Consider the following 12,679-nt stretch of genomic DNA (forward strand, 5'->3'; position numbering starts at 1 on the left):
GTGTGTTACGATCGTTTGCGCTTCTGCCGCCTCCAGGTCAACCGGTAGCTGCTGGTAAGCTTGGGCCAGATCCAGTTTAGCAAACACCGACCTGCCTTGCAGGGACGCAAGAATGCTGCTTACCGCAGGAACTGGGTATGAATGAGCGCTCAAAGCCCGGTTGATTGTCCCCTTATAGTCGGCGCAAATTCTAATTTCGCCATTTGCCTTGAGCGGTGTTACGATGGGGGTTTCCCATTCCGCTCCATCGACTGGCGTTAGCACCCCCTGGTCTACCAGCTTATCCAATTCCCGCTCTATCTTATGTTTTAGCGCAAACGGAACTCTCCTGGCCTTCATCCTTATGGGTTGCACCTGGGGGTTTAATTTAAATGAGATTGGGGGACCTGTGTACCTTCCCAGCTGCCCGTCGAACACGTCCACAAAATCCTTGCAGACAGCTTCAAGGGAAAGGCAGCTCCGCGTCTGGTGAATCCCCATGATTCCGATGCCCAGCGCGTTGAACCACCCTAACCCCACGAGGCTGGTCTGCTGCCCTTCAACGACCAGTACACTTAATTTGCCCTCGAACCCTTTGTACTGAACCCTCACCAACGCCTCCCCCCGGACGTTAATGGGTGAATTTTGAAAGTCAGAGAGGGTCAGTCTGGATGGCCTCAAGGGAACCCATTGGCCGCTCCGCTTGCAAATCTCCTTAAACGTTCTGGCGGAGATGATGGACACGGCTGACCCTGAGTCCAGCTCCATCGTGCAGGGGACCCCTTGCAGCTTCACCCTCAATTTTATTTTCAGGGTTAGTGCCGCAGGGGCCCCGGTTAGACAAACGTCCGGCCGTCCCGCCATGTGGCTGACCGTCAGTCCCGGCAACCGCTCCCCGGTACCTGTAGCGAACTGGAACTCCGCCTCCACTTCGTGCAGGCTATCCCGCTACTTGCTCCTGCAGACCGCCACGATGTGCCCGGTTTTCCGCATGCCCGACACTTGGCCGACTTGAAACGGCAGGTAGACCGGGGAGGCTGTCCTCCGCAGCTGGCGCAACGGGTAGACCAGGAGCTGTTCGTGCCGCAGCCGGAGCACTGGGTAGACCGGGGTTGTCCACAGCCGCTCTGCTGGGTAGACCGGGGGCCACAACCGCAATGCTGGGTAGACCAGGGCCGATTCGCACTGTAGCCGTGGAGTTGGGTAGACCGGGGACCGTTCGCTCCGCACCTGCACTCCTGGCACCTTGGGTGCGCCGCGGCTGGTCTTGGCTCCCTCACGTTGTCTCGGTTGGAGGTGACGGGTCGCTGTTGTCGGTGGATGACGTCCACTTCCGACTCTGCCCCGTCCACATCGCTGCAACCTCTCAACTGGTGGATGGATCTGCCCTCTCTCGCGTCGGACTCCTCGGCCGTGTCCCAGGCTAGGAATTCCTCTTGGACATCCCTCAGGGTCAACGTCTGCTTTGCGAAGATTTTCTGGCGCAGCTTCCTGTCCCTCAACCCACAGACAATCCGATCCCGCAGCCGGATCTCTAAATTTTCAAAGTTACAGAGGCGAGCTGCCTGCCTCAGGGCGGCCATGTATTGCTTGGCAGACTCACCCGGCCGCTGGTCCCATTTCTCGAAGCGATACCGCCAGGTGATCTTGGACATCTCGGGCTTGAAGTGCTCGGTCAGTTTCGCCAGCAACTCGTAGTACCCGATGGTGTGGATGTCGTTGGGTGCGCAGAGACCGACCGCCAGCTGGTACGTTTCTGTGCAGCAGCTGCAAAGTAGTGCCACCGCTCTCTGCCGGTCATCTTTCACCCAGTTTGCCCTTAGATAGCACTCGAGCTGCCCCACGAAGGCTTCCCACTCCTCTGGGCGGTTGCTATTGAAAAGGGGATACTGACCCAGTTGTGCCATTCTGCCGTCTCGGTCGACCTGCGTCTTGGTCTGGGGCTGCCGATTGGATTCCGTCCATGGCTAGCGTTGTCCGGTGCAAAATCCCACCTTCGTCGCCAGTGCAATGTCACGTGGTCGCACAGAGAGACGGACACTTGAGCTGGGTAGTACTTCTTTATTAGATCAGGAATGAAGCTGAAGCAAAAGGGGTTACCTGGCATCTCTTTATACCTGCCCAGGTGAATCGCAACCAATAGATTCAAACCTGGGCTTCCTGCCGGTGCAGGTGGCCAATGGATTTAAACCCTGGCTTCCCGCCAGAGCTGACCAGGCCCTGGGGCTGTCAACGACTAGCTCTATTCAGGCTTTCCCGCCAAAAGCAGTTATAGCCTGGAGCTGTCCAGCCCCCTGCTGTGCTGACATTCCGTGTATGCTTTAAGAGCATACACTACACCCCCCAAAATATACTGCCCACAACTGACATCCAACAAAGCAGGCGCCAACTACCAAAACAAATAAATGAATAGTCTAAGGCCTGGAAGAAAAGCCAGGTCTTTATAGCTCTTCAAAATGCCAATTGAATGGGAGCTGTCAGGGACCAAATTTTCTAATATTTTATTATCAAGAAATGTCATCTTTCTCTAAGAGAATTCTTTATTTTGATTTTTCTCTTCATTATTCTATCAATATAAAAGCACTGCATTTGTCAAGGGTTTCAATTTAACTTTAGTTGAATTGTATTATTTAAACTAAATTCCTGAATATCAAGTTGATGAAAAAGATTAATTCTGTTTTAAATGCTAGGGGATTACAGTACCAGAAAGTTTTGATAACTTACAACTTTTGGTACTGTTGTATCTTGCCATATTTTTTAAGTTTTGATGAAATAATACAGCTTTTTAAAAGCATGTGGATACAATCTGATTACTAACCACTTTGATATTTCTTATTTTGAAATGTTGGTATGTTGCATTATGTTGAAACTCGTCTAAATACTATCTCTGCTGTGTTGCCACTGCCAACTCGCTATGGGACAACTTGCCACAGTCAACTTGCCACGGGACAAAGAATTACACTAATATCAAAGAAATGATGGAATGGAATAATTAAAGAAAGGAAGGAAAAGGAGGAATAAAATGAATGACAAAAATTAAAACATTTTTAAAATTATTTTAAATACTTAAATTGAACTGTTGAATTGTCCCACAGTGAATTGGCCATGGTGAGTTGGCTGTGCCAAGGGGCCCCATTCCGTCCCCTGCTTGCACACGACCCTGGAAAAAGATGATGTCACCACTTTAAGGGTGATAGTCACTTTAATAAATAGAATGCAGCAACATTTCTTTCTCAAGTGAATTCCATGAATACCAGAGATCCTATGCTTGTGTGAGGTCCAAAACTTTCTTCATATTTTTTGAACTATAAGTACTTTCTCTGATACTTTTTTAGTTGTAATTTTTTTGTTCTAGAAGTAAATATATAATTTTGACAAGTTGTTAGAAATAAATGAACCTTTTTTTCTTGACTATTGCTAATTTGAGCAATTTCCATATTTTCCTCTTCAGCTGCTTCACATTTGCCTTGGCTTATGTTTTCAGATCATTGTCTTTTTTTTCCCCCGTAGCGCCGAGAAGTTGCTAAAACAGTTTTCTGTTTAGTTGTGATTTTTGCTCTCTGCTGGTTTCCTCTGCATCTAAGCCAGATACTGAGAACAATGCTGTATAACGAAAAGGACCCCAATAGATGTGAATTCCTCAGGTACTGTTTTAATGTATGATATTAAATAATTTGATCCATAACATTTGCTGTTTATATTTTATACGAGTATTTATATTCTGCTTATTAATGAATTCTGTACTGTTTGTGATAATAAAAAGATGACCATTTCATCAACATAAAACATAATGCTCCTTAGCAGTTAATAGCTGCCCCAAGATACTGCTGGTTGCCTTGTTTAAAGTTCTCTCTCAAGGACCTGCAGAAAACTACTGTTTTTATTGCTTTACTAAGTGCTAGGTGAAAGCCATCTTCACCTCTAGGAGCAAATAGCTCCTAAGTGAAGGGGCTGCAACTAAGCAGGTCATACTCCAAGTCCCCATTCTTGAAGGAATGAACATCCAAACTGCTCCTTAGCTAATACATATAAAATGAGCAGGAACCACCTGAAATAGTTGGTCACAAAGCAACAAAGAATTGAGCAAAAAAGAGCCTTATAGATACTGACCACCATCTTTAATTGAGCTGAAAGGTTTGCAGGCAATCAAAGCATAGGTGCAGTGTACTGAACCAGCTCCCACCAGACTGCAAGCAGACATCTATGTTCAATGCCAAGTATAAGTTTGGGACATCCCCAAAACCTTAAGGGCATCCTATGTAAGGTTAAATAGTCTAACCAGCAAATGATAGGAATGTGACTCACTATGGTCAGTACTTCTGTTCCAGAAGAGTCACAACTATGCAGATCCAACCTGGACAAAGTCTCTTCTGGCCAGTCTCCAGTGATTGCACTTATCAGAGCCATGAATCCAGGATAAACACAGCTAGCTCAATAGCTTTTTCAAGGAAAGTACAACCCAATCAGGAGCCACAGATGTAATTACCTTTGTATATCAAGATTTCTTTTCTTTTTCTTTGCTTTTCTTTGTATCTTTAGACCAAGGCTTTTCAACCTTTTCACCGATTGTACCACTTTTAGGATATGGCAATATTTGAGTACCACCAGTCGCCTAGCAAAGTGTCAAAAACTTGATGACCCCCCCCCGAAAAAGGAAAAAAGTGATAAAGTACAGGTAGTCCTCGACTTACAACAGTTCACTTAGTAACTGTTCAAAGTTACAACGGCACTGAAAAAAGTGACTTAGGACCATTTTTCACACTTATGACCATTGCAGCATCCCATTACAGGGGCCATGACCATTGCAGGGTCATGTGATTTACATTTGCATGTTTTGGCAACTGATTCATATTTATGACACGTGATCACGTGATCCCTTTTGCAACCTTTTGACAAGGAAAGTCAATGGGAAAACCAGATTCACTTAACAACCATGTTACTAATTTAACAACTGCAGTGATTCACTGAACAAATGTGGCAAGAAAAGTCGTAAAATGGGGCAAATCTTATTTAACAAATTTCTCAGCCCTCCACCTTTTATATCTTCTTCTTTCTCCCCCTCCTTTTATATCCTCTCCTCTCCCTCCCCCCTTGTCCTATTATATCAGGGGTGTCGAACTTGATTTCATTGAGGGCCACATCAACATTGTGGTTACTCTCGGAGGGGGAGTGAGGCTGTGTGGCCAGCTCTACGTCGCTCAGATCAGGGGACGCCTGTGGGGGGGATCCAGGGGTCTCTGATGGAGGGGGTTAGGGTTAGGCTCCTTCCCTCCCTCCCTCTTCCCTCTTTCTCATTCGCATCTCCTTCCTTCTCCCTCCAAATTCCTCCCCATTCTCAAATGCCTCTCCAAAAGCCTTTCCACCCTCCTTCTCTCTCTCTCTCTCTCTCTCACACACACACACACACTCACACACCGCTTCTCTGATAAAAGCCTTTTCTGCCTCTTTCTCTGGCGTCTTTTTTCTCTCCCTCTCCTGTCAAAACTGCCTCCTTTTATATCTCTTCCTGTCTCTGCCCCCCTCCTCCTCCTTTCTCTTCTGGTTGTGCCTGAAGTGCCAATCCTGGGGCCTTTGTCTCACCCCAGCAGCCCTGCAGCACCTGAGGACTCTCTCATGGCAAGTCCTGTGCTGTGCCACTTTGGCTTGTTCCCTCTCCCGCTGCATTTGGTTAGGCTGGGCAGGGCCGCATACATCCTGCCAGGTGCCAATGTACCACCGTTGGTACACGTACTGCCAGTTGAAAAGCTCTGGTTTAGACAGCCAAAGAGTGGAGACTTTGGTACTTAGCCCAGAGACTCAAAAATGTCTTCAAAGGACTTTTCCTTATTGTTAAAAATAGATTATGGTGGTGTTTTTTGTGGTTAATTGTTCATTAATGATATACTGAACACTAACTGCATAATTTTAATAACTTATAAATTCATTAATATAAGAGTAAGCACGAGTGTTCTGGATTTCTTCTAGTTTATCTCCACTTCCTCATTAAATAAGGTGTTCAACTTCTTGGGAGACTGCAGTTCCATTTGATTTTTAAGTAATATGCTGGGACCATTTTGCAAAAGGTGGGGAAGGCCAGGACAAAAATTAAACTTGAATTAAATTTAAATGTAATTAAACTATAATAAATTAATTATACCATTAATGCAATATATTTAATAACTTAAACCCTTCTTCAACATTACACATTAAAATTCAGCAGCTATTTGGGGTAGAGCTAAAGAGTGGTGTTCCCAAGAATTAGGGGGCCACAGGCAACATAGGTTATGCACCTTGGCTTTGTAATATTATGTTACCTGTTTTTTAAAGCAGGTGAAAAGACAGTTTCCTTCCAGCTATTCCAGTAATTATCTAGGCAATCTTATAAATAATCTCTATTGAGCCTATTCCCAAATAATTACAAAGAAGCATAGTAATCTTTAGGTCTATGTCTTTTTAATTATCTTAATTATAAACAATACAGATAGTATTGACTTATGAACAGGCACTTAGCAACAGTTCAAAATTTCAATGAACCAACCAAAAGGTATTTACAGCCTAGTTTTGATGGCCACACACCCCCCCCACCCTGCCATTGTGTGATTATATTTTGGTGTTTGGCAACTGTCCCGTATTTACAGCTTTTTGCAGCATTCAGTGGTCACATGACTACAATTTACAATGTTTTTTTCCTGCAAGCTAGCATTTACTTCTATTTTCTCGCAAAAAAAGTCCATTGTGGGTTTGCTTAACCACCACTGTGTTTGCTTAATGACTGCATGGTTTGCTTAGTAATGGTGACATGTACTTAGCATCTGTAGTACTCACCACTGCAAAAAAGATCATAAAATTGGGTGAGGTAACATAACCTGCTTAACAACCACTTCAGACTTTATGACTTTAGATCATAATTCTGAGCTCAGTTGTAACTTGAGGACTTCTTGTTATGTCATCATTTTTCCTGTCAAACCCACATTATATTTTAAATGGCTCCAGAATTTTACTCTTTCTAACCCAAGGTTTTTGTATTATGCTTCTGTTCATTTATAAATGCTTTGTTATTCATAGCCCTAATTCTTCTAATTCTTCTAAGCACTTGCAATTCTGTTACCTATTTTTAAATGAGACACTAGAGAGTTTTGAAGAAGACACAGCTGTGGCATCATAATTTCACAAAATTATGGGGAAACATTTGTCCACCATTGGAGGACTGTAACATTTTCTATTTTCGATCCTAGTTTTTTGTTGACTTTGGATTATATCAGCATTAATCTAGCGACCATCAATTCCTGCATAAATCCTATAGCGCTCTATTTTGTGAGCAAGAAGTTCAAAAACTGTTTCCAGGTAAGAGCCAAAAAGATTAAATTAAACCTATCAAAAGTAATATTGAAGAATAAAATGTGAAAGATGACTAGAATACTATTCATCCTTTTCCAAGTTCATCCCATATTTTGAAATATTGATGTTTAATTTTTAGAACCTGCTTTCTGCCCAAATAAACATTTAAGAGCATTTGTGTGGATGTTTTACAGCAGTTTTCCAACTTTCTTTCCTTCAGTTATGTTGAACTTTGAGAATTTCCAGAATTTTCTCACAGTGGCTGATAATTCTGGAACTTTTTCTAATACATTTGAAAAGCATTGAGAAGGGCTATTATATTCTGATGTCATTAAATCTCAGATTATTTTGATAAATTTAGTCACAGGCCTGTCTTGTTTTACACATTAGATCAGACATGTGAAACTCGCGACGTCATGTGACGTCGCACGATGTATCGGAGCTTTTTCCCCCTTGCTGGCAATGGGGTGGGTGCGGTTTTATCGTGATGCGTCCGGCCCGCGGTCCGGCAGTTTGACACCCCTGCATTAGATGAAGACATATATGAAGGTTTATTCCACAAAGAGATGAAGTTGTTTCATTTTTTACTAGCACAATGGCCATTTCAGTCATTACTAATGATGCAGTTATTTACCAAAAATAAATAGGCTGATTTATTTAGTTCTTCAATAATTATACTTAATCTCAGAAATAAAAACTTGAGTTTCTTTACTTCACATTACAGTTCAGATGAAAACGACAATTATCAGTGGAAGGTTCCCAATGGGGAGGGGATCACTTCAGAGCTAGTCAAAAAGTGCTGCAATGATAGAAGCTCAAGAATTATTATATTGTACTAAACTCAGCACAACTCAGAAAGAAGCTGTTGCCACTTCTTTCATAATTAGTCCACTTCTTGTTTTTAAGAGAAGAGAGAATTAGCTAAAATACAAATCATATCAGTTCTACAGTCTGGAGAATTCTCTCCACTGAAAGTGAGCCTTCACTAAAATAAATTAACCAACAAACAAGCCAGTAATGTTTGGATTTTTTTTTCTTGCCAGTCATGCCTCTGCTGTATTTGTCACCAGACAGGAAGTCAGATGTCCTCTGTCCCCATGAATGGGACCAGCATTCAGTGGAAAACTAATGAATTGAATAATCACAATACAGAGCGGAGTATCCACAAAGACAGCTTAAACTGAGATTCAGCAAAGACTGTGCTTTTGAATTTAAGGAAAAGACAACAGATACGATATCTGGGATTCAACAAACTTATTTATTTGGAAGCTCCGTGCTCTAGCACTTAATTCCAGAGATGAGCAGAAAGAACAGTTGTGCATAAGTGAATCTCTAAATGGATTCCAAATGGTTCTTTTTGTTATAAAGAAAATCACTTTTGGAAGAAACAAGAACAATTGACCCAGTACTCTGCAAAGTGTTCACAGATTTCAGCCAGAATGTCTAGCTGTATGTTATGTTGCATATTCTGTTATATCATTTTAATTTTATAATCTTATTGAATTTTCTTGGATATCAAGAATTGTGAAAACGTAGGACCTGTAGCTACTCTATAATAACACCATTGTTTTTTCAGGAAATATTTTAATTAGTCCATAGGTAGTCCTCGACTTACAACTATAATAGGGACCGGGAAATGCTTTGTTAAGCACTGCTTTCACTAAGCAAAGCATCATATATCTACATCCAATTTTACCACCATTTTTTCATGGTCAAGTGAATCACCATGGTTGTCAAGCAAAATATCACATGACTATGGCTTGAGGCCTTCCCTGCCAGCTTCTTCACTGACTTTGTTAGAAATAAACTTCAGGGAAAGTTGCAGATGGTGATCATGTGACTGCAGGATGTTGCAACCATTATAAATGTGCAATGATTAGCAAGCACCTGAATCACAATCATATGACTGCAGAAATGTTGCAACGATTGCAAATGTGAGAACCAGTCATAATTTTTTTCAGCAGTGCTGTAACTTTGAACAGTTGCTAAATGAATGGACATTAAGCAAGGACTAATTTCAGGTTTAGAAGCATGTTCAGCAGAAAACATTTTTATAACTATAATATATGTGTTAGATTAGATCTAAACAGTATTTTATGTGTTGTAATGTCACAAATGAGACATAATTTGGAAAATACTATTTTTTGTGTGGGCATTTTTGCCAACCACCGGTTTGTGGATACAGCTATAATATTAGGACTTAACCTTAGGACATAAACTTATGCCCCAAATGTAGAGCAGTGTATTAGCAGGCAAATTTTAAATAAACCATATGCAGTCACAAAATGATATATGTACTCTGTGAAAATACCTTTCAACAGCTATACATATTTCCCCATAGCACATGATTCCACTGTTGAACTGTACTTACTTTTTATAACATTCAACTGGAATCAATCTACTGACAAATTAAGACCATTACACCATATTGAGCACTCTATTTGTGATACCATTCAGATATTTGAATAATGATTTTAAATTTTCCCCTCAGACTTTTCAGCGTCAGACATACCCACTTCCTCTCATTTCTTCTTAAAAGATTTATATTTCCTTGTTATCCTTCTCTGCATCTTTTTTGGTTTCTATGATTTTTTTCAGTATGAAAAAAATTACATATCATCTTGTTACCAAATTTTGTAAAAAAATGGAAATGTATATAAAACCACTTTTAAATTCTATTTCATAAAAATGAATGCTACATTTTCACTTGTTAATTATATAAAGATTGATAATTCTGGCATTCTGTTGCAGACAAATCCTAAAATATAAACCTCTATGATGGGCAGAATCAAGATGCGAACAATGGTCTTTCTCTTTGCCAAACTTTTTTCCTGTTTTGCTTGGATGTCTTTTTTGTTGTTGTTCCATTTTTCTTCCTTTTGCTTTCACAACATGTGGCCAAGGAATGGAGAGATCTGTCCATCGTTTTGACATGGTCTCTTTTGAAGGACTGCTGAAATTAGTCTGAGAACAATATGTGGCCTGAATATCAACCAAACATTCTTTGTAGTTAATTTTGGAAAAATAAAATTTTACAGCAGGATTTCTACAATAAATTACATCTCTAATAGAACAGGGCACACATAATTCCTGCCTAGGTAAATGTGTATTTAAAAACTCTTAGGAGTCTAATGAATTTTTCAAAAGAATCTATTGAACATATTCTTCTATTAGAGCGGACACTATAGGGGTGAACAAATATGTTGTTTTTGAGTCTTCTCTTTTTCTAGCTTTTCTAGTCTTAATTTTTTCCCCAACCAATTTCACATTAGATAAATAATTTTGTTTTTTAAAAGCATGCATGAAAATTCATTTATAAATTTACGAACGCCTCACAAAAAACATTGTATATAATTTGTGATACTTCATGTCTTGACAGTCGAGTTGTCAAATATTGTGCATAGACTTTTCTATGCACTCTTTCATAACATGCATATTTGTATGCTTTATAAATTGGATAATTGCATCAAAAAGTGAGAAGCATGCTTTTCCACCAGTTTCATTTTGCATATGAGTAAAAAGTTATGTAAGATTACATTAAAATATCAAGCAAATATCTTCACCTTTAGAAAGGAACTTCAGCTTGAGAACCATATTCTGCTTCTTTAAGAGTTGTGCAGTACTGAACCATTTCTTAAGGCAGCATAACATCTTGCTTTTGCACTTATGGATGCCTAGAGATAATGAATTAATGAATACCAAAGAGTGCTTTTGTTCACACAGGGTCCAGAACACATCTGAATAAGTTTTCAAAACTCTTCATAGAAATAATTAATATTTGGACTGAGCTGAAACAAATCCCATTGAATTCAAATTTTGTTATCTGTTATATATAGGTAGCTCAGCAAATGACAGCACTCAGCTGATTTTGGCTGCTCTTGAAATGTTAAGCAGATCCAGTCTAGTTAGTTGGATGAGATCAATAGGAAAGTCCAAGGCTGTAAGCTAGGTTGGGTGGTAAGAAAACACCCTGGAAAAGATAACAAATCATTTCTCTATTGCTGTCAAACTATTTTATATGGGCCTTTAGAGATAACCAATTCAAGGGAATCTTGGTTTTTTTTATAAGTAAATAACATTATAATTCTTTTGTTTCCTGATGGACAGTAGCATACCTGGTTCCTCCTCCTAACTGGGAAATAGGATTCCAGGTTTAGAGGCAAGAACATTTTGTTAACTTTATTCTTTTGTCTGATATTCAAATCTATGATGCCCAGTATTGGAAAATCTCAGCTGGAAAAGTCTCAAAGGAAGCCAAGGGCAGGATGGAATAGGAGGGTCTGATCTATAGCTTTGAGAAAAGATTTAGAACAGTGAAAGTCTACTGTTCTAAGTAGGGATCCAGTTACTGAATATTGGTCTTAATGCATTTTAACATTGATGTGCTGTTCCTGCTTTTATTTTAGGTCATTAAAGATAATGGAGCTCTCTATCAGAGTAACTAGTTAAATTGCTATATCCATCGTGTTAACTTTAATGGGAAGGACGAGTGAATTGCAGCCAATATACTCAAAATAAATTACATGCTGAACTAAGTCCAACTATTCTTCTTTCTCTATATTGCTCAGTTTTTGGTAACTATTTCAATGTTCAGAATTCCTTTGCAGCAATTATAACTTAAGTAGGTCTTTTATTTACTGAATTCATGCATGATGCTTGAAGTATCTTCTGGGGAAATCAAAATTTTAAAATATAATGACAATGTAAAATGTGAATCCATCTAAATCATTATAATCCAAATGACTTCTTTATTATCATAATGTCTACGGTGTGGTTCTTATAAGCAGCATTTTATTTTCCAGCAAAATGGACTGCTTAGAACAACACAACTTACATTGTATGGCTACAGAATATTGTCAACCAATTTATGATGTCTGCTGTGCTTAAGTACGCAAAACAAATGTGGTTTTGAACCTTCAACAATTTCAAGTAGATACAATTCTGTGTATAATTAAGATCAATTTACTGAACAGTTACACCATCTTCATATAGAAGATGATATTGTAATTTGTATATATGAAATGTCTATGTAAATGTCTATAGGTATTTTGATATATACTCATAGCATCCTTCTGTTTATAAACCTACTTCTTGTTTTCAAATAAAATGTAATGCGTTGACATTGCTCTATAATAAAGGAGAAGAGCATGCTGTGAGTGATTATTTTTCATATTTCTACCCAGAAAACTGTAGAAATACAAACATTTTTATAACTTACAAGTTTCTGATTTTTCTCCATGTGTGCATATGTATAAGTGTATACATGCTGAGGCAATATGAGAGGCATTTATATCCCTAATCTTCTTGAGCAGATGATATCTTAACTGAAAACACAACGTATTTTTTGTTCCCCTTCCAAATATTCTAGGAATCTGCATTTTGG

At 39.8% G+C, this 12,679-nt stretch overlaps 1 protein-coding gene across 2 annotated transcripts in view; it reads left to right on the forward strand.

Moving 5' to 3' along the window:
* Positions 1-12,407, forward strand: part of EDNRA (endothelin receptor type A) — a 51,099-nt gene extending 38,692 nt beyond the window's left edge. For both annotated transcript variants that reach the window (XM_083367788.1, XM_083367789.1), the window contains 3 exons: positions 3,490-3,623; positions 7,194-7,302; positions 8,340-12,407. In XM_083367788.1, the coding sequence (XP_083223914.1) occupies positions 3,490-3,623; positions 7,194-7,302; positions 8,340-8,480 (384 nt within the window). In that variant the 3' untranslated portion in view covers positions 8,481-12,407. The remainder of the gene's footprint in view (positions 1-3,489; positions 3,624-7,193; positions 7,303-8,339) is intronic.
* The last annotated feature ends 272 nt before the right edge of the window (positions 12,408-12,679 follow it).

This window comes from Vipera ursinii (genome assembly GCF_947247035.1).
Source record: "Vipera ursinii genome assembly, chromosome: 7".
In the NCBI taxonomy this organism is placed as follows: Eukaryota; Metazoa; Chordata; class Lepidosauria; order Squamata; family Viperidae; genus Vipera; species Vipera ursinii.